At 46.0% G+C, this 20637-nt stretch overlaps 1 protein-coding gene across 1 annotated transcript; it reads right to left on the bottom strand.

The window, feature by feature from the left end:
* cyyr1 (cysteine/tyrosine-rich 1) lies at positions 1-18982 on the bottom strand (the record flags this gene model as incomplete). The annotated part of the gene is made up of 4 exons (XM_080023913.1): positions 1-381; positions 4536-4696; positions 12758-12857; positions 18904-18982. The coding sequence occupies 4 exons, from the start codon at positions 18980-18982 to the stop codon at positions 248-250; spliced, it is 474 nt and encodes a 157-aa protein (XP_079880039.1). The 3' UTR covers positions 1-247.
* Between the last annotated feature and the right edge of the window lie 1655 nt (positions 18983-20637).

Below are 20637 nucleotides of genomic sequence, written 5' to 3'. Positions count from 1 at the left end.
GGAAAGCTAAAAGAAAAGTTAGGACAACGGCCGAGTGGGGTCGACGAGAGCCATCGCTCCCGGCCGGTTTGGGAGTCGATCGGCCCCCTCTCACACCCCTACGTCCCAAGGGGGGGGCGTCCCGGGGCTCCGAGACGAGAGGTGAACTATTCTCCGTTAGAATTAATACACATATATATATTTTTTTTCGAAATGCTTTCATGTGAGTCCGAGCCCCGCGGCCAAACGTCCCGCCGGTAGGAGCTCCTCACTTCTGCGTGCAGCCGGGGTAGGGCGGAGGCGGGGAGTAGCTCGCCGGCCGGGATTGCGTCGGGGTGTAGGGCGGGGGGCGCAGGGAGGAAGGGTGCATCTCGTAGTCGTAGGTGTAAGGAGGCGGAGGACCTGAGGAGGAGGAGGAGGAGGAGAGAAGAATGTCAACAAAATGGCCGAACAGAGGCCGTATTCAAACATAAAAGGGACAAAAAGATCTGGGAAGCCCCGAGGTTCCAGCTGTACCCGTGGCTGCACTGAGACGACTGGAAGTCAGCGTTTGAGACAGTTGCGCCCCCTAGTGGCGGAACGGATGTAGTGTATGTACACAGACGAGTCAGAAAACAAGGTCCACAAATGAACATAGTCAAAGTTTCCGCGCGGGAGTTTGAATTTCTCTCGAACTCCAAGGCAGTAGGAGGAAAAAAAAAAAAAAAAAAAAGACGCAGAAAAAGAACATGTTTACAAAACGTTCTGCAGATCTGAAACCCACACCTTTTGGAGGAGAGGGTTGTGTTTTCGAGTCTGTAAAAGTCGAGAGATTATTACAGACAGCCATATCCAAATGGATGTTGAAACACAGGATGAAATGGAATTATTTCCTTTATTAGTCCCACAACGGGGAAATTTGCAATTACTCTGCATTTATCCATCCGAGTAACTGACGTATCTAGGAGCAGTGGGCTGCCATATAGAGTTGCCCGGGGAGCAGTTAGGGGGTTAAGCGTCTTGCTCAAGGACCCATCAGCACGCTACCAGGAGGAGCCGGGGATCAAACTAGCAACCTTCCGCTTACTAAACGACCCGCTCTACCTCCTAAGCTACTGCCCGACATTTTAATCAACGTAACAGTAACAGATTCCGATTTTCTGTACGTCAATGACAAATAGATCCCGTGATCTGATCACACTCCCGTGATTGGACAGCGGAACATACGGAATATCGCTGCAATTTTCAGTTACTACTATGGTGCGATTGCTGATTTTGACATTGTCTATTATTGAGTAATAACAATAAATGACCGAGTCCTTCACTGGATCTCACCGTGCACTAAACCAAGTGAATCAAATCAAACGACTCGTTTTACTGAGTGACTCGTCCAGAGCAGAGTCAGAGAAGGAGCAGAGAAACAATCGGAGCAGACGCTGAGTACAGTCTGCACAATGTTGGAATATTGTCAAGCGATAGAATGTTTATCCAATCTTCGTTTACCTTGAAGGAATTCCAAACCGCAGACATCTTATTTATTTCTCTCTCTTTTTTTGAGCTTCAACTACGTTACGTTAGTATCGGGTTTGAGTACTGGGGCATTTTTACCAGTACAGTACATGAGCAGTGTATCGGGCGGTGAGAGGAGAGGGAGGGCTCACAGAACCACAGGTCGTAACGTCTGGTCCCAGGGATGTAACTTAAATACCCAATAAATGTACGGTATAGCTTTGTATTGATTGATTTATTGTTTTCCGTAATCAAATTACAAATAATTATAAATATATTGTTTTGTGTAGTTTCAGCTGGCATTTCGTACCTGCGTATTTTGACCAATAATTTTGTGGATGGTAAACTAAATGCGTGCAGGTTGGCAGGTCTGCCTAGGTGGGTTATCCTTGAAGGATAGCTCAGACAGGCTTGGAGTTCTGTCTGTTCCTGGTGTGTGTGGAGATAAGACAATATTACGTTCACACACACCAGTACTTTTTCAAAGGAGCAGCCCCGTCTATATAACAAACTCTTTTACTAGAATGTTTAGAGTTTGCCGCAGGCTTATCCAAATCGAAACCAAATTTAAGACTGAATTTTGGACAAATCATCTCCCTCTTACTCAATAAAGAATATCAGTAAAGTACAAAAACGTTTGTGTGAAAATGGAGACCACAGTCCAATTCCAAGACTCCTCAATGACTTTTAAGGCCTTATATTTGCCAAACTGAATGTAGGACATTTCAAAGACACTGCAGACACCCCGAAACAAGGGCAAATGGGATCGACACGAAGTAGGAAATTATCAGTGAAAGCTACGACATAAAGAAAGTTCTAAAAACCGTGTGGACTTGGATGTTCCCACCTCCGCCTCTCTTTCTCTTGTTCAAACTGGGGAGGACACGCTGCCTGGCGCAGGAGGCAACCTCACCCCCCAGGCAGGGGGAGTCGTGTATTATGGCCGTCTATTGTGCCGCGGCGCTTCATTGTTCCCCTCAGATCTGGTTGCCCGAGGCCTGGGACTCGAGTTTCCTCCGACGGGGTTCAATGCCGACACCAGATCACTGCCGCACTTCTATACCCATTCAAACCAAATGTCTGTGGGGCGGTTTCGCAGACCAGGGTTTAATCTAAATCAGGCCTAAAATAATCCTACTTAAATTAATACAGAATTTAACGATGCCTTTCTGAGACGTTGTTTAGTTTAAGATTAATAACTCCTCGGTTAAGTCTGAGATCATTTTAAACCGCGACTGAGAAAGGCTGTTTCGGTCCGCGTAAAAAAGTGTGAGTTAGTCTAAGATTATGCCCAATCTGCGTCCGCCGAACCGCCCCTATGGGCTTTCGTAAATCCTTGAAACACAGTTAAGTTAAGCCCCGCACTGAGCACAATCGGCTACGTGGATTGGCGCTCAGGGCTCGCGGCTGGATGGGCCGTTTGGCCTCGCCCCTGGCCTCGGATGTCGGTGCGGGACCTGGCTCTGGGCCTGCGGTCCGTGCCTGGCGTCTGTGCGGCCTGGGTTCTGCGCCTGCGGCTGCGTCTTGTGCCTGCACGTGGGGATGGGTCGCATGTGTGCGCCTCGGGACTGGCTTAAGCTCCTCGGGCTTCCAGCTTCTCTTGGGGCAGGTCTTCTATGGCTGCAGGCCGGGGAGCTCGGGGCTTTCCCGTGGCCGTGGGATGTTTGTACGGCTGCAGGCCTCAGGGGTGGTCTCGGGGCCTTTCCCGTTGCTTGGTGGCGCCACGATATAATACCTTCCTTATACTCCACAACCTATTGAGACAAGTCCTGTACACTCACCGGTCGACACTTCACACACACTGTTGCATCCCTCTCCTTTTCTCCCTCATTTACTGCCATGACTTTGACAGGAAGAGGCCACGTGCCGAATCGCTGTTCAAGTTTTTCTGGACTTAATTAACCCTGTTTTTTTTTTTTTGATACAATCTGATGTTTCTATGTTTTTTCCACGTACATGTTGTAGTTTGCTTCTATGTTTGTTTTTCCACGTACATGTTTTTTTTTTTTCCCACGTACATGTTTATTTCTGTTTGTTGATCCACGTACATGTTTGTTTCTATGTTTGTTAATCCACGTACATGTTTGTATCTATGTTTGTTAATCCACGTACATGTTTGTTTCTATGTTTGTTAATCCACGTACATGTTTGTTTCTATGTTTGTTAATCCACGTACATGTTTGTTTCTATGTTTGTTTTTCCATGTACATGTTTGTTTCTATGTTTTTCCATGTACATGTTGTTGTTCGGTTCTACGTTTATTTGTCCCACCCGTGGTGATTCTGCCCCTCTTGGAGTAGTGATTAGTTGTTTATAGACCAAAATATGGTAAAATAGCCCTCCAAAGAGGGGGATTGGTGGTGGTAAAAAAAAAACAATAATAATAATACAGTTAAGTTTATTTCTTATATCACATGTTGCCTTTCCAAAATGACTCAACTGTGTAGGACAGTGTTTTTACCCACAAATGGTTTGCAGCAGATTTAATTGGTTGCCAAATCAAATTGCGTTATTCCTTCTTTCGTCTTTTAAGAGTATATCCCCATCCACAGTAAACCTTCATGAGCCACAGCATTAATGAGTGTTTTTACATTCAGCTTCAACATTGAATGCATTGTGAAAAGGTAGCCGTAATAGTCTGTGAAAGTACACTCTGTTTTACAGATAAAATTAAAAACAAGATGAGATGGCATACAAACATGACCTGAATGCAGTTACTGGGCCTCATTTATCAACATAATGTAAAATGCGTAAATGCGGTCTCCAGTAACGCATGCAAAAAAAAAAATTTGTGATTTATTATGTCTCAGGAACGGTTGGCTTATTTATTCAAGCTACGATATCGCTGTTGAACGCAGAAATTGCTGCAAACACAATCTTCTGAAATGTTCATTCACGCACAATCGCGCACTAATCACAGTTGATAGATGGCCGATAGATGGTTTGTCATTTTTAAAAAGTGGGTTCTCCAGAACAACACCGCTTTAGAACAGTAGGAACCATGACCTGTCAGGTGGTCATCAAGTGACTTTTTCGGACATCTCATACACGACTGATTGGTGTGTTACCTGGATATCCCTGGGTCACGGTGTTGATGTAGGAGGTGCTGAACACGCCGACTCGTGAGCCGCGCCCGTTCTTCATACACATGCACACGCACAGGAACAGGGCCGCCACCGCGCCCATCAGGAACACCACGCCGAAGACGATTCCGGAGATTGCGGTGCCCCTGGCAACGACAAAAACACACACGCGGCTTACCATTCGGTCCGCAGCAGTTTGAATGTACCAACACCCCTGTTTAAAAGGGGACCAATTATGCTCCTTTTTACGCAAGCCAATATAAGTCTGAGGTCCCCAAAACATGTCTTTTAAGTTTGTTGCTGAAAATACCAATATTTAGATGATGCATTCTAGCCTTTCTAACATGCCCCTTTAACCCGCTTGTTTCAAAATGGGCTGTTTTTTTGTGGAAGGTGCCACCCTCCCGAGGCCCCCCCCTTATCAGTCCACCAAAATTTGTTTCTGGACAAATTTGAGGTTAGGAAATAAGCAATCCAGTTGCTAAATCTTGACTCATATTAGATTAACAAGGCCCCATTTAAAGGTTTGTTCCGACTTTCGTTGCCGTGCTCCGGCTTTTGGGAGACCGGGCACCGGGGACTCTCGGACGAGGGGAATTTTTGTTTCATGCGGGAAAATAAAATAAAATAAAATAAAAATAAATAAATACGTCTACAATATTTTATTGGTTTTGTTTTGAAGAAACGCACAGTGGAGCTGATGGAGCAGATGACCATAAGAAGAAGCTGACGTCCGCGAGCCAGGGCCGGCTCTTACTGTAGGAGCAACCCCGAGGGAGAAGGAACAATTGGGGCGCGTTCTGCGCACCCGTCTTTCTCTCACCGACTGTGCTAGCGGTGCGTGCACCAGCGATGGGGTGCCTGTGATTGGCACGCCAAAACAGTGTGTTTTTGTTTTAGATGGAGGTTATGTTATTTGACGTCTCCTTATGAGACAAAACAAGTGCGTATGGAATGAAACCGTGCGTAAAGGGGACACTTTCTCTATGGCTCTCTCCCTGATCACCCCCTCTGCATGCGTTATGCGCAGAAAACGATCTTGACGTGTCGCGCCCCGTTCCTCCGTGCCCCGTTGTTTTATTTGGAGGAAGGGGGCACGGCGATCAGGGGGCGCACGGAGAGCCGTGAGAGCCTGTGTTAGGACGTGGACAATTCACACATGTAAAAATATATTTGTGATTCCCCTTGTTAATAATTCCTCATTGAAATGTCATCCCTGTGCATTTTGGAAGCTTCTATTTGTTTTATCCTGTTTATGTAATGCACAGACTGACAAAAAAAAACCAAAAAAAAACCCAGCAAGCTACAGCCAATGAGAGCAGACACAGGGGGGTGGAGTCGAGAAGGAGATAAGGGAGTGCACGGAGCAGCAGCCAGAAACACACAACATACTTATTTTACTTTTCTTCTCTAGGTTTTTAATAGAATTGTTATTTCAAATCTGCTTTTTTTTTTTTTTTTTTTTCCTCCCTTCTTTAACAGTGATTAAGAATATAATAAAAAAAAAAGTAATTCTCGTGTGTGTTTTTCGCATGAAAACGTAGTTTGGAAACCCAAGAAAATTTGTCTGGGATTCCTCCCGGTGAAAGATCTTGTGATGTTGTGACCCCCTTTCGTCAGTCGGTCATGTAGTGTGAAACCACATCGAACTCAAGATTCCCGATCACAAGACAAGAGAGTTGTGTAGTGTGAAACAGTACAGCGATCTGACCACTTTGAAAGCAGTGTTGCGTGCCTGCGAGGCGGGGCCCCCATGGATGGGGCTTGGGTATGTGTTCCAGCACATCCCACAGATGCTCCATCGGATTGAGATCTCTGCCATCAGGGAATACTGTTGCCATGAAGGGGTGTACTTGCTCAAGGTCGAAGGAACATCCACATGAATGCCAGGACCCAAGGATTCCCAGCAGAACATTGCCAGGAGCATCACACTGTTGCGCTGTGTTGCAGCATGACCTCTTCCCATAGTGCATCCCGGCGCCATCTCTTCCCCAGGTAAACGACGCACACACACACACACACACACCAGGCCATCCACTGCTCCATAGCCCAGTTCTGATGCTCATGTGTGTATTGTAGGAGCTTTCGGTGGTGGACAGGGGTCAGCGTGGACACTCTGACCGGTCTGCAGCTACACAGCCCCATACACAGCAAGCTGTGATGCACTGTGTGTTCTGACACCTTTCTATCACAGCAGCATTAACTCTATCACCAATTTGTGATACAGTAGCTCTTCTGTGGGATCAGACAAGACGGGCTGGACTTCACTCCCCACACGCATCAATGAGCCTTGGGCGCCCATGACCCTGTCACCGGTTCACCAGTTGTCCTTCCTTGGACCACTTTTGGTAGGTACTAACGACCCCACAAGACCTGTTGTTTTGGAGACGCTCTGACGCAGTCGTTTCGCCATCACTATTTGGTCGTTGTCAAAGTGGCTCAGATGCTTGCCCATTTTTCCTGCTTCCAACACATCAACTTCAAGAACTGACTGTTCACCTGCTGCCTTATATATCCCACCCCTTGACAGGTGCCACTGGAACAAGATGATTCAAGATTCAAAAAACGTTGTCTATCATGATGACAAGATCAATGTGATTCAATTCACTGGTTTTGATGATGTGGCTGATACACACACACACACACACACACACACACACACACACACACACACACACACACACACACACACACACACACACACACACACACACTTTTGGCTCACGAGGCAGCTACATAACGTTTAACGACAATTTAAAAAACACTTGGTCGCTGCCATGGTGACCAAGTGCATCATCTGATGCAGCTCAGCTGTGCAATATACGTTTGATAAAATCCGTTAATGCGTCAATAAAATGTGTGTGTGCGTGTGTGAGGAGAGAGAAGGAGTCAGTCCGTCTATCTTTCTGCCCCAGAAGCCGTTGCTGAATTGGCACAGCGGGACAGGAAAATATGATTCATACCTAACAGGTCTGCGATGTTCTCAGAGGCGGCGTTAGTCAGCGGCTGAGACTCAACACTATCAGCATCCACGCACATCCAAACGAGTCCCGCAGGCCCTTACTATTCCACCGCTCATTCATGCTCAATCCACTGTTTACATAAATGCATACATACAGTACATACAACTGCATCCATCAAGGTCTCTTGCTGATGTGGTGACATCCCTTAAAGTGGTAAACCATAAGATTATTTTGTATAAAAAATAAGTACATTGACAACAACAAGTATAAAAGTACATTAACAAGTACGTTGACAATGAATAAACTGTCAGGTCAAAGTTTTTTCTAAATTGAGACCATATTTTTTGTGTTGAGGATACTAAAAATTAAGAGGCAGAACCCCCGCAAAGCAGCCGGACCAGACTGTCTCTCCATCCACCCTGGAGCACTGTGCTGATCAGCTGTCTTCACTGTTCACAGACATTTTCAACACCTCACTGGAGACTTGCCACATACCAGCATGCTTCGAATCCTCCGCCATCGTCCCAGTCCCAAAAAAAGCCAAGGACCACAGGACCTAATGATTACAGACCTGTCGCCCTGATGTCTGTGGTGGTGAAGTCTTTTGAACGCCTTGTGCTCCATCACAGACCCTCTCCTGGACCCCCTGCAGTTTGTCTACAGAGCCAACAGGTCTGCAGACGACGCAGTTAACTTGGCCCTCCACTTCATCCTCCAGCACCTGGACTCCTCAAGAACCTATGCCAGGATCCTATTTGTGGATTTCAGCTCCGCCTTCAACACAATCATCCCCGCTCTTCCGCAGGACAAGCTCTCCCAGCTGAGCGTGCCCGACTCCACCTGCAGGTGGATCAAAGACTTCCTGTCTGACAGGAAGCAGCACGTGAAGCTGGGAAAACATGTCTCTGACTCCCGGACCATCAGCACCGGTTCCCCTCAAGGCTGCGTTCTTTCTCCTCTGCTCTTCTCCCTGTACACCAATAGCTGCACCTCCAGCCACCAGTCTGTCAAGCTCCTGAAATTTGCGGACGACACCACCCTCATTGGGCTCATCTCTGGCGGAGATGAGTCCACCTACAGGTGGGGGCCTGACCATCTGGCGACCTGGTGCAGCCAGAACACCCTGGAGCTCAACGCTGTAAAGACAGTGGAGAGTGGTCGTGGACTTCAGGAAGAACGCAGCCCGACTCACCCCCATGACCCTGTGTGACTCCCCAGTCGTCTCTGTGGAGTCCTGCCCCTTCCTGGGAACCATCATCTCCCAGGACCTCAAGTGGGAGCTGAACATCAGCTCCATCATCAAGAAAGCCCAGCAGAGGACGTACTTCCTGCGGTAGCTGAGGACGTTCAACCTGCCAGTCACTATCATGATGGACTTCTACACCTTCATCACTGAGTCTGTTCTCACCTCCTCCATCAACTTCTGGTACGCTGCTGCAACCACCGAGGACAAGGCACTGCAGCGTGTCATTCGCTTTGCCAAGAAGGTGATTGAGTGCAATCTACCATCTCTCCAGAACCAGCACGCCTCAGGGTCCTGGAGGCGTCTCCAGGACCCTGAGGCGTGCAGGTAAGAATGTGGCTGACTCCTCCCATCCCGGACACAAACTGTTTGAAACACTTCCCTCTGGCAGGAGGCTGCGGTCCAACAAGGCCAAAACCTCTCGCCACAAGAAAACCTTCTTCCTGTCTGCAACTGGCCTCATAAACAGGGCCCGGGACCCCCGCTGAAACGGACCCTCACCCCCCCATAGATACTACACGGTCCTGTTCGCCTTGAATTTAATGGAGATGTCAATGCGTTACGTTAACGCGCATTAACGCACATTCTTCATTCTTCTGGACTATTCTGGACTAACATTGCACATACGGTTATACCACATTACTCTGAACATTTGCACATTCCTGCACAGCTTCATTTAAAAACAAAAAAAAAAAGCCCTATTTTACATATTCTTATGTATTTACAGATTGTTTTCCTATTGTTCTATTTTAAATTTGTTTCCTGTAGGCACCGAACACCAAGACAAATTCCTTGTACTGTACGTGTAAACTTACTTGGCAATAAAGACTTTTCTGGTTCTATGGGGCACGAGGTGAACTTTGAGGGGGAAAGGGGTAACTCGGCTGTGACTAAAGCTGGAAGTGATGATGACAGACAGGAATTTGTTTCAGACAGACGTCAGTCTTTGTTTGGCGAGTGAAACCGATCTTTTCAATGTTAGCAGCCCAATAATAATGTTTGCGATTCGGGAGGCCTAGGCCCCCTTGTGACCTGTGTCTTTGAAGAAGTTCTTTGCATATCCTAGGGTTCTTGCCTCCCCATACTGTATGAAGGATGACATCAGTTTATCTAACAAATGGGAAAAAAAAGTCCTTTGAAAGAAAAAAATTGGTATATATTGAAAGAGAGATAATTCAATCAAATAGTTCAAGCCTTATTAATCCCCAGGTACTTAAAACCAGATCTGGACATGGGGAAGGATAACACTCGGTCATCTATTTGAAGGGCGGAATAGTTAATAAGGAAACCTCCACTCTTCGACAGGTTTATGTTTTACACTGAGAAGGTACCAAAGTTGCACAAAATGTCCACAACACGAGGACCCAGTTGGCACTGGGTTTGACAAATATAGCAAAAGGGTGTCTGCATATATGCAAACTTTGTGCTCTATGCCCCTTCTATGAATACCCCGGAGGACCGGTGAGGTTCTCTAAGTGCTGACGAGAGGGGTTCTATAGCTAGAGCGAATAGAATCGCACTGAGGACATCCCTGTCTGGTAGCCCTCGAGAGCGGGGAAAACTGTGACCATAATCTGTTCGTAACCACTGCAGCCCAGAATATAGCAAATGGACCCATGAAATAGGATTCTGATTTTGTGCAACACTGTAAACAGATAATCCCACTCAACCCCGTCAAAGGCCTTCCCCGCATCCAAGGATACGACCACTTCAGGGACATCCGAGGGGGCTGGGGAGCGGAAGACGGCAAGCAGTCGGCAGATGTTGGTGAAAGAATGCCCACCTAGAATGAAGCCCGCCTGCTCTTTCAAGATAATAGCTGTCATAACACTTAATCTGAAGGTTAAGCTTCAGATTAAGGCAATAAGCTTGGCTAATATTTTTACTTCAGTATTTCAAAAGGGAAATGGGCCTTTAAGAACTTAATTCCAGCGGGTCTTACCAGGCTTCTGTAGGAGTGTAACGGATGCCTCCGTAAGTGTCTCAGAGAAAACTCAAACATTTCAACGAGAAGGGGGAGGGCTAATTTGGATGAGAATGTTTTATAGAATGTTATCGGGTAACGGTCAGGGCCAGGAGCTTTGCCACTTTGCATCTTTGTTGAATTGAAAACCTCCTCAAGCTCTTTGATGCCACTGAATGATGCCCGCTTCTTATATGGTGCAGTGCTTAGGTCTGGGTATGTCCTCAGCACAGACCCTCTGTACTTTGGCTCATTTTGCCTGGCCCAGCGCTTGTTCCTAAGTGACGGAAGCAGATCCAGAAAAAAAACAACTCTTGGCCTTGAAGATCCACCTTCGAGACCAGTGTTTCATTTTGCCAGTTTTTTTTTTCTTGCATGACGGTTGCAAAGAATTGTCTCAGGCCAAATGGAGATTCTACACCACCGTTGGAAATTTGTTTTTTGCAAACAGAGGCGACGAGGAGTAGAAGATGTCTCCGAGCTCGATCAGTGAGAATGGTTCGCAAAATGCGCAAATATATTGGCAATCGCCGGTCGTTGGACAGACGGTAGCCGGTAGAAAAACATATTGCCCGACCCTAGTTTTGATCAGGGTTGATTTATTATCTGAGGCCGCTCTGTTTCACTAATTCCACAATCAGCCGTGACATAGTGAAAGCGCCAGAGCCATCAGCAGGGACCTCACTGTTTGAGGAGGCGGCAATTGTACGTAGCCTCCCAGCTAAGCTCCTGGAAGCGCGTGTTGTTGGAACAGGGCTGCCCTCTGAAAGTCGACGAGTCGAGTCATCAGTCGGAAATCTGTGAGTCGACAGATTCTTGAAGCGAGCAGTCGTTTTATTTTTGTTGGGTTTTTTTGGCAGTCAGTGTGCATTACAATGACAGGATAAAACAGATAGAAGCTTACCAAATGCGCAGGGATAACATTTGAATGAGGGGATTAATGAATTTAAATAAGGGGAATCATTAATATATTTTTACGTGTGTGAATCGTCCGCGCCCGAACACCAACACGGAGAGCCGAGCCCCGTTCCTCCCAATAAAACAACTAAAAACAGTGCGGGGGGGGGAGGATGAGGAGACATAAAATAGGGAGACAAATGCGCCCCAAATCGCTCCTCCCCGTGCTTGATCATAGTCAAATATTTGTATTGAACAGCCGAATCCGGCTGTCAGGTACAGCCCTGTGTTGGAGCTCTTAAGGTGTTATGTTTGTGTTTCAAATTGTTCATTTTATGTTGAGAGAGGTTCTTGACGTTTTCCCCAGTAGGACGCAGTGTTGCATTGTCTTTAAGTCTGATATTTTGAGGTGAAATTAAGTACGACGGCAGAGCCCCTGACTTGCGTCCTACCCGCTCGCCATCAAACCTCAAGTCTTGCTGGCACTTTTTAAGAAGCAGCCATTCAATGTATCCGAGTTATGCACGCCCTCCTCTACATGCCGTCTCCGTTGTTAGTGGTGGGGCCCGCCACCAAGAAGTTGAAGCCAACCGTAGTGGATTTGATAAATTTGTGGTCGGTAAACTGTCAGTAAGGATGACTGTCACATAAAATGAACGGCACCATCGGATGAAAAATCATCCCCACCGCCTCAAGTGACTAAGAAAAAAAAAAAAAAAGAAAACTGCGTCAGCTTTCCGCGTGCGGAAACCGATTCGCCATATCAATGAATAAACTTCTGTCTTCCTAATGTCGTCTGTTGGCGTCGGTGTGAAGTTGGCTTTAGAGCGAAGACCATGAACCCTGATGTTTGAAAACAACAACAAAAAAAAAACGTTGCAGTTTGAAATGGAATTCTGGTACTAGCAGTGTAATCCGCAGACACAGGTGAGCTGATGGATTGCCACTTAAAAAAAAAAAAAAAAAAATCATTTTTGGATGAAGCCGAGCTCGGTGGGCCTGTAGACAGACGGTGCAGCTGCCGAAAAAAATCAAGGAAGCCACAAGTCAAAGGTGAGACGCCCAGCATGATCGCATTGCACGAGACGCAGCAGGTGGTTGAGGTAGTGTGTGTGTGTGTGTGTGTGTGTGTGTTACGTACGAGAGCACGTCCCCTACATAGGCATAGTAGGAGCAGCAGAAGGGCGGCGTTCCGTCACAACAGTACTCCACGCAGCCGTCACACTGGGCCTCACCGCCACCTGGAAAAAAGCCCGAAAGCACAAACAAGTTCCAGACTGTCAATTTTTGATCCTGCTTTGCGAGTTTGGTATTAACTTAAGCAGGACTCAAGACTCGAGGGTTGCAAAATGTTAATCTTTTTATTATTCAGTGATACTGTTCCAATAAAGTTATAGCACATATTTCAACCAATGAATCAATATCTTCATTGAAGTTCTATGGTGAAGTAAAACTATGTTAAAAGGCTTTGCTTGGATGCCTGTGTAAATCATTAGTTCCTGAACAGACGCTGTTACCGCACTTATTTTCTTTTTTTTTTTGTAACGTACAAATAGCGGATGACGAATATTCCATATATATATATAGCGAATATTCCAAATCTGGTTTCCCGGGGAAAGTGGGCAACCGTTAATGTTGTTAAAAGGACAGGCCCTAAATATTAAAAAATTAGGTGCATGAAAATAAAACTTCCAAGGGTGCCTTCATCTCAAGCACCTCGGCATCTCCAGCACTTGGTTCTCCTGCGGGACTTGACCCAGGTGGAGCATTTAAACACGTAATGATTAAGGAGTTTAATTCTGGGGCACTCACATCTGAAGTTTAAAAAGCATTTTCTCAAACCCAATAGAATCTTGGCATCTATCTACAGATCTATCCGTCTCCTGTCTAACTCCCAATTTTTATCCTCCGGGTCGGAGAAAATTTGACTAAAGCCTCGTCCACATTATGTGATTTTCTTTGGATTCCGTACAGCTCGCTACTGTGGTCGTTCGTGCAGCGCACTTGCAGCGTTGACATTATACACTAATCAGACCCTCATGAGTCGCCACTATTCCACAAGTCGGTCCTCCATTTCAGAGGTCTACGCTCGCCCACTTACCGCTTACTTTGGCTTTGCCGTCATGCAGATGCACGAGCTCATCGGTGGTTGAAAACTGCCGTTGCAATTTGAGGCTTTGATGCACGCACAAAAGGATTTTGGAAAGGTTAGCCCCGATAAATACAAAGATGTTTGATTGAATCTTGATGTGGCCGATTGATATCGCGTACACACACACACGCACACGCACGCACGGCTGCCCCCTGGAAGTCGAATCATCGGTTGGAAACCTGTTTTATTTTCTGCGCATCACGCATGGAGAGGGGGCGATCAGGGCGCAATCTGCACTCTGGTCCCCTCATGCATGTGTGAGAGCCGGGCAGAGGGAGCCAGCCCCGCTTGGTTCGTGCATATCTCCAGCGATGGAGAGAGAGAGAGAGGAGAGATGTCTCTCTGATAATTGTGAAAATGCTTCTCAGACGAATATCTTAATCTTATTGCAAGTTAGAAACGAGCAATCCAGCCTAAATAAATAGAAAATCATTTCTTAATTTCTCCAATGGCGTTAACAGTACAAGTAACATCCGAGCTTATAGATACTACGGTCTCACATAATTTAGCCTTGGCGCCCGTTTAATACCGGTTCTCAATACCCAACCCTAGGCCCTACGCTTGTGGCCCATTCCTTTGTGCCCCCCACTCCCGAATATTCGCAACAAACAGCCAAATCCAATTAGACCGACAAAATTGGGAGTCGGGTACAGCCCTTGATTCTACATCGTGACAGCCCCGGACTCAGCCTGGTCTCAAACCGTTGGCAAGTTGGCCTTGAAAATGACATAATGTGGCCCTAGCTTAGGTCGCAAATAATGAAGGCTCAGAGACTCCCCTCAAAGAGCGTTTCAAACACACTGATCCAGCCACAGGTTCTATTTATACCATCAAAGTCTTCTTGCAGAGGAAGACCACAGTCGAATCATTATGCCGCATACGTGCATTTGGAAGGACTTGTTACAACCTAATCAATACTTGACAAGCTTAAAGGAGGAATCCCTGCGGTCCACAGTCCAGAGTCGAGAGGTTGTTACTATAACATGGCGCTTTATTAATTCCCCGGAGGAACATTAAATAAGAACCGTCTACTCCTTCAGATTAGGAAATAGGCGCGGATTCGGCGGCACCAATTTCCCGAGCGAGTTGCCGGAAACAGAAAAAAATAAAATTGAATAAAATGAATAAAAAGAGCAAAAACAACAATGGCGGCGGGGACAATGGGGAGCTCTCAGAACGAGAGAACGACGAAAGAAGGTCCGCCCCCGGGTCTCGCGCTAAGAAAACAGCAAGCACCCGGATCACCGCGTCAACCTGTTCTCATCTCGTTCTGAACGCGTCTTTCGGTCTTGAGTCACACCAAATATGACAATTGCAAACCGGGAGTCCATTCGTTCCCGCGGAGAGTCTGATTCCGCACAGGAAAAGCTCTGACACGGCTATTAAACGCTCATTCGGGAACGTGGTGAATCTCCAGCCGAGCAAAGTACTTGCTGTTGTACTGGGTAAATAAGGGCGGGGGGCTCTCCCATTTTCCCTGATCACATGTTTTGTGACGCGAAAGGCAGAGGCAGTTCCGACAGCCACTCGGGGAGGAATCAGACTGTCGCATGCGATTGGCCTGGAGCCTAGGTGGGAAGGAGGCTCACAACTTGTACAAAATGCATTACTTCACTGTCATGCAGCCTCAAAGACATTGGACAATATTCATAAACAAAATCCCAGATGATATCTAGCCTCAGCGACAACATCGACATATCGCCTGGCCCCAGGCTGGACCAAGCAGGCCATTGGCAGGAACGAATGAACACACGCGCGCACACCCACACCCACACACACACACACACACACGTACACACCCCTCGTGCCGCCAAAACTGAAGGCATCCTGTGGTATCTGGCACCAAGACACGAGCAGCAGAGCCTTTAGGTCCTGCAAAGCCCCTTTCCAACATGGAATCTGTAACATTGTGGATAAAAAAATATATATATCTGGCGAAGGCAGCCGGTAGTCATTCACACATTCACACACACTCATTCACGTGGGAATGAGTGTGGGAACGGACTCCCTCCGGAACTTCTCCGTAAAGGAGAAGTTCCGGAGGGAGTCCGTTCCCACACGGATGACTATTACGGATGCATGACATAACTCTCGCAAGGTGTCTGATATCCTGCGAGACCCGGCAGCTGAATCATTTCTTTTAGAGCAGCGCGTCGCTCCCCGTCTCCCCGCCCCCCAGGCACGTTATTAAGGCAGTGTGACCATTTCCGTCCCTGCCCTCCACTCTCTGCCTCTGGAGAATTAACGTTTCTCGAACCCAGGCTGAGGTGCACCCGGCGGGCCAGTGTGACGCCACCACACCTCTAGCTGTAACAAACACACACACACACACACACACACACAGATAGAAGTAAAAAATTTTTTTTAAATAAATAAATAAATAAATAAATAAATAAATAAATACATAAATAAAGCTGATCAGCACAGACAGAGTCCATGTCCTTCCATGACTCCTAAAACTAATTTGTATCACGTGACGTTTTCAGTGTTCGCGGGAGCATGTCGACAGACTCCAAGGGTAATTTCACATCTCAGATTTGGCATTCGTGCCACAATCTGATACGGTACTCACTTCACCATTAGGCGCTTGTGTGTGTGTGTGTGTGTGTGTGTGTGTGTGTGTGTGTGTGTGTGTGTGTGTGTGTGTGTGTGTGTGTGTGTGTGTGTGTGTGTGTGTGTGTGTGTGTGTGTGGATGTGTGTGTGTGTGTGTACGCATGTGTTTAGAGTACATGTGAATTAAATGAATACGCTTCAAAAATTCTTAGAAAAAAAAAAAAAAAAGCCCCAGCCAGAGCCTTACAATCTCAGCGGCGGCCCTTCCAAACAGAAGGTTCCAACAAGTTGGAACCTGCTGGAATGATCATCCCCCCCAACCCCTCTATCCGGAGGTCTCCCTCTTCATGAGATGCGATGCGCGTCTTTATTCCAACGTGGGACGCCGACGTCAGTGGCCCTCCGTCCCTCCCCGGCGGAGACACGACGACGAGTCAACCAAGGCCCTTTCAAAAAGGGGGGGGGGGGCTCACAAAATGTGTGCGCGCTGCTCAGGGAAAGATCTGCCTCCTCTCGACAGTCACTCCAACCCGAACGACCTGCGCCCGAGGAGTTGGGACTTCACGGAGGGAAAAATACACAAGAGCAGAAGTTTCCCCGCGGGTAAAAAATAAAGAAGGTAACCCACTTTTTTCGTCCCACTGTCAGGAACAATATTAAAATCCCTATAAACGGTTAGCCGGGGGGAGCTTTTTGGAGTGTGTGTGTGTGTGTGTGTGTGTGTGTGTGTGTGTGTGTGAGCGTGTGTGCTTTCTGGGTGGTCCCCTGGAGGTCTTGCCCACCCTGTTGTGCTGCAGTCCCCCCAGTACGCAGAGGCCTCTAGCGCCGGCCCCTGCCTTCCCACCACACGCTGGAAGACAATGGCACCATGTGTGAGAGCACTCTGCAGGTCTTCTCCACCCAGCCCCCCACCCACCGACCCAACTGTACAGGGACAGCCAAATTGGGGTTTCGAAACTTCCGAATTGGAGGAAAGTTGTTGAACTTCACGTTTAATCTGGTGCCACGTTGAGTTTTCAAAACTCAGAACAATTTGTTATCCCCCCCCCCCCCCCCCACAGTTTGAACAGGGTTGAAAGTGCTTGGATCCACAAGGCCTGGGCCACAAAATAACAGTGTAGTAGTACAGTCACATATCTATACATTTTAAACGGCAATGTATTTTTTTTTCTGTTAGGGTAACCCCACTGATTTGTATTTGTGTGTGTGTGTGTGTGTGTGTGTGTGTGTGTGTGCTTGTGTGTAACCCTATATATTTTTTTTAAAGAAGCTCAAAATCTTCTATTAACTGTATATATATATGTTTTTTTTACTAGAATGTTTAAAAAAAAAATCGAATTTTATGTTCACTAATTTGTGTGTGTGTCTGCCTGTTTTTTACAGAAGTTCAAAATCGTGTATAGATAGATAGATAGATATATAGATAGATAGATAGATAGATGATAGATAGATAGATAGATAGATAGATAGATAGATGATAGATAGATAGATAGATAGATGATAGATAGATCAATAGATAGATGATAGATAGATAGATATATAGATGATAGATCGATATATAGATGATAGATAGATAGATAGATATATAGATGATAGATATAAAAATCGAATTTTATGTTCACTAATAAGTGTGTGTGTGCCTATGTTTTTTAAAAGAAGTTCAAAATCGTGGATAGATAGATAGATATATAGATAGATAGATAGATGATAGATAGATAGATGATAGATAGATAGATAGATCGATATATAGATGATAGATCGATATATAGATGATAGATAGATATATATATAGATGATAGATATATAGATGATAGATATAAAGATGATAGATCGATATATAGATGATAGATAGATAGATATATAGATGATAGATGATAGATAGATATATAGATGATAGATAGATATATAGATGATAGATAGATATATAGATGATAGATAGATAGATAGATAGATGATAGATAGATAGATATATAGATGATAGATGATAGATAGATATATAGATGATAGATAGATATATAGATGATAGATAGATAGATATATAGATGATAGTTAGATAGATATATAGATGATAGATGATAGATAGATATATAGATGATAGATAGATATATAGATGATAGATAGATAGATAGATATATAGATGATAGATAGATAGATATATAGATGATAGATGATAGATAGATATATAGATGATAGATAGATATATAGATGATAGATAGATATATAGATGATAGATAGATAGATATATAGATGATAGATAGATAGATAGATATAGAGATGATAGATAGATATAGAGATAATATAGATATTGATGTTTTTTTACTAGAATGTTAAAAAATCGAATTTTATGTTCACTAATAAGTGTATGTGTGTGTCTGCCTATGTTTTTTAAAAGAAGTTCAAAATCGTGGATAGATAGATAGATGATAGATGTTTTTTTACTAGAATGTAAAAAAAAAAATCGAATTTTATGTTCACCAATTTGTGTGTGTGTGTGTGTGTGTAACCTAACATACATACATACATACATACATTTAAAATAATAATAATTTGGAGCTGACGCTGCCTCAAACAGAAAACTCACCCGTGAACAAACACAGCAGCAGCGAACTTCTCCAGAGTTTCCACCCCGCCGCCCGCGCTCTCCTCCCGGGGCTTTCCATGGCTCCGCTCCTTCCCTCTCCCCCTCTCCCCTCTTCCCTCGTCTCCTCTTCCCTCTTCTCTCTTCTCCTCTCCCCTCGTCCCCTCTCCCCCTCTTCCCCTCTCCCCTCTCCCCCTCTCCCCTCTTCTCCTCTTCCCGGTTTGATGAAAAACTCTCCGGACATTTATTCGCGACAACAAAGTGGAGCTCGCGGAGCCGCGGCGCGTCTCGTGAGCTGGCTGTACATCGCGCGCGCCGCGCCGCTGGTCTCTCCGGTCCGCGCGCCCCCCGCGTCACATCGCACGCGCCGGAGCCGTTTGTGCTGCTCCACGTGTGTGTGTGTGTGTGTGTGTGTGTGTGTGTGTGTGTGTGTGTGTGTGTGTGTGTGTGTGTGTGTGTGTGTGTGTGTGTGTGTGTGTGTGCGTCTCCGTTTCCGTCTCTTCAGGATGAATCCTAGAGGAGGGGGGGAGCGGGGGAGGGAGGGAGGGAGGAGAAGAGCGGGGGAGGGAGTGGGGGAGGGAGGGAGGAGAAGAGCGGGGGAGGGAGCCGGGAGGAGCGGGGGAGGGAGGGAGGAGAAGAGCGGGGGAGGGAGCCGGGAGGAGCGGGGGAGGGAGTGGGGAGGAGAAGAGCGGGGGAGGGAGCCGGGAGGAGCGGGGGAGGGAGTGGGGAGGAGAAGAGCGGGGGAGGGAGCCGGGAGGAGCGGGGGAGGGAGTGGGGAGGAGAAGAGCGGGGGAGGGAGCCGGGAGGAGCGGGGGAGGGAGTGGGGAGGAGTGGGGGAGGGAGTGAGGGAGGAGCGGGGGAGGGAGTGGGGGAGGGAGGGAGGAGCGGGGGAGGGAGTGAGGGGGGAGGGAGTGGGGGAGGGAGGGAGCCGGGAGGAGTGGGGGAGGGAGGGAGTGGGGAGGAGAGGAGAGGGGGAGGGAATGGGGAGGAGGGGGGGGCGGGAGGAGCGGGGGGGGTCGACAGAGCGAAGAGGGAGAGAGGAAGGGGGAGAGGTCGACGTTCTGCGGTTACACGTACAAGTGTTTGTATTTATTCATTTCTCCACTTATTTAGTTTGTCAAACAAGACGGACGATTGTATTCGTGTTGTATTTTTCTGTCTTTATCTCATTTATTTAACAGTTTATTTATTTTTAAACGACAATACGGGCGATTTTATTTTTGTTTTATGTTTCTGTCTCAGTCTTATTTATGTATGTATTTATTTATCTGTTTTTAAAACAACAATACAAAAAATTGTGTTTTTATTATATTTTTCTGTCTTTTTCTTATTTATTTATTTATTTATTTATTTATTCTTTTTTTTTTTTTTACAATACAGACAATTTATTTATATTTTATTTTTCTGTCTTAGTCTTGTTTATTTATCCGTTGATTTATTTTTAAACAATAATACAGACAATTCTACTTATTTTTTTATTTATAAACAATGCAGACAAATTTTCTTTTTTCTGTCCTAGCCGTGTGTATTTATTTATTTTTTATCCAGTGTTTTACTTTTAAACAACGATACGGGCAATTTTTTTTTTCTTTTTTTTTTTTTTTTGTTTTTCTGTCTCAAGTTTATTATTTACATATTCCCAGAGTTTGAGGTGTGGTGCGCTTCTCCGGAGAAATAACTGCGAACACTTCCCTGTGAAAATTGTGAAACGTGAGCTGGCCCCTGTGTGTTCAGATT

This window comes from Zeus faber, assembly GCF_960531495.2.
Source record: "Zeus faber genome assembly, chromosome: 2".
Taxonomy (NCBI): Eukaryota; Metazoa; Chordata; class Actinopteri; order Zeiformes; family Zeidae; genus Zeus; species Zeus faber.
Note: the sequence above shows the minus strand (reverse complement) of the source record. Positions and strands in the feature narration are given on the sequence as shown.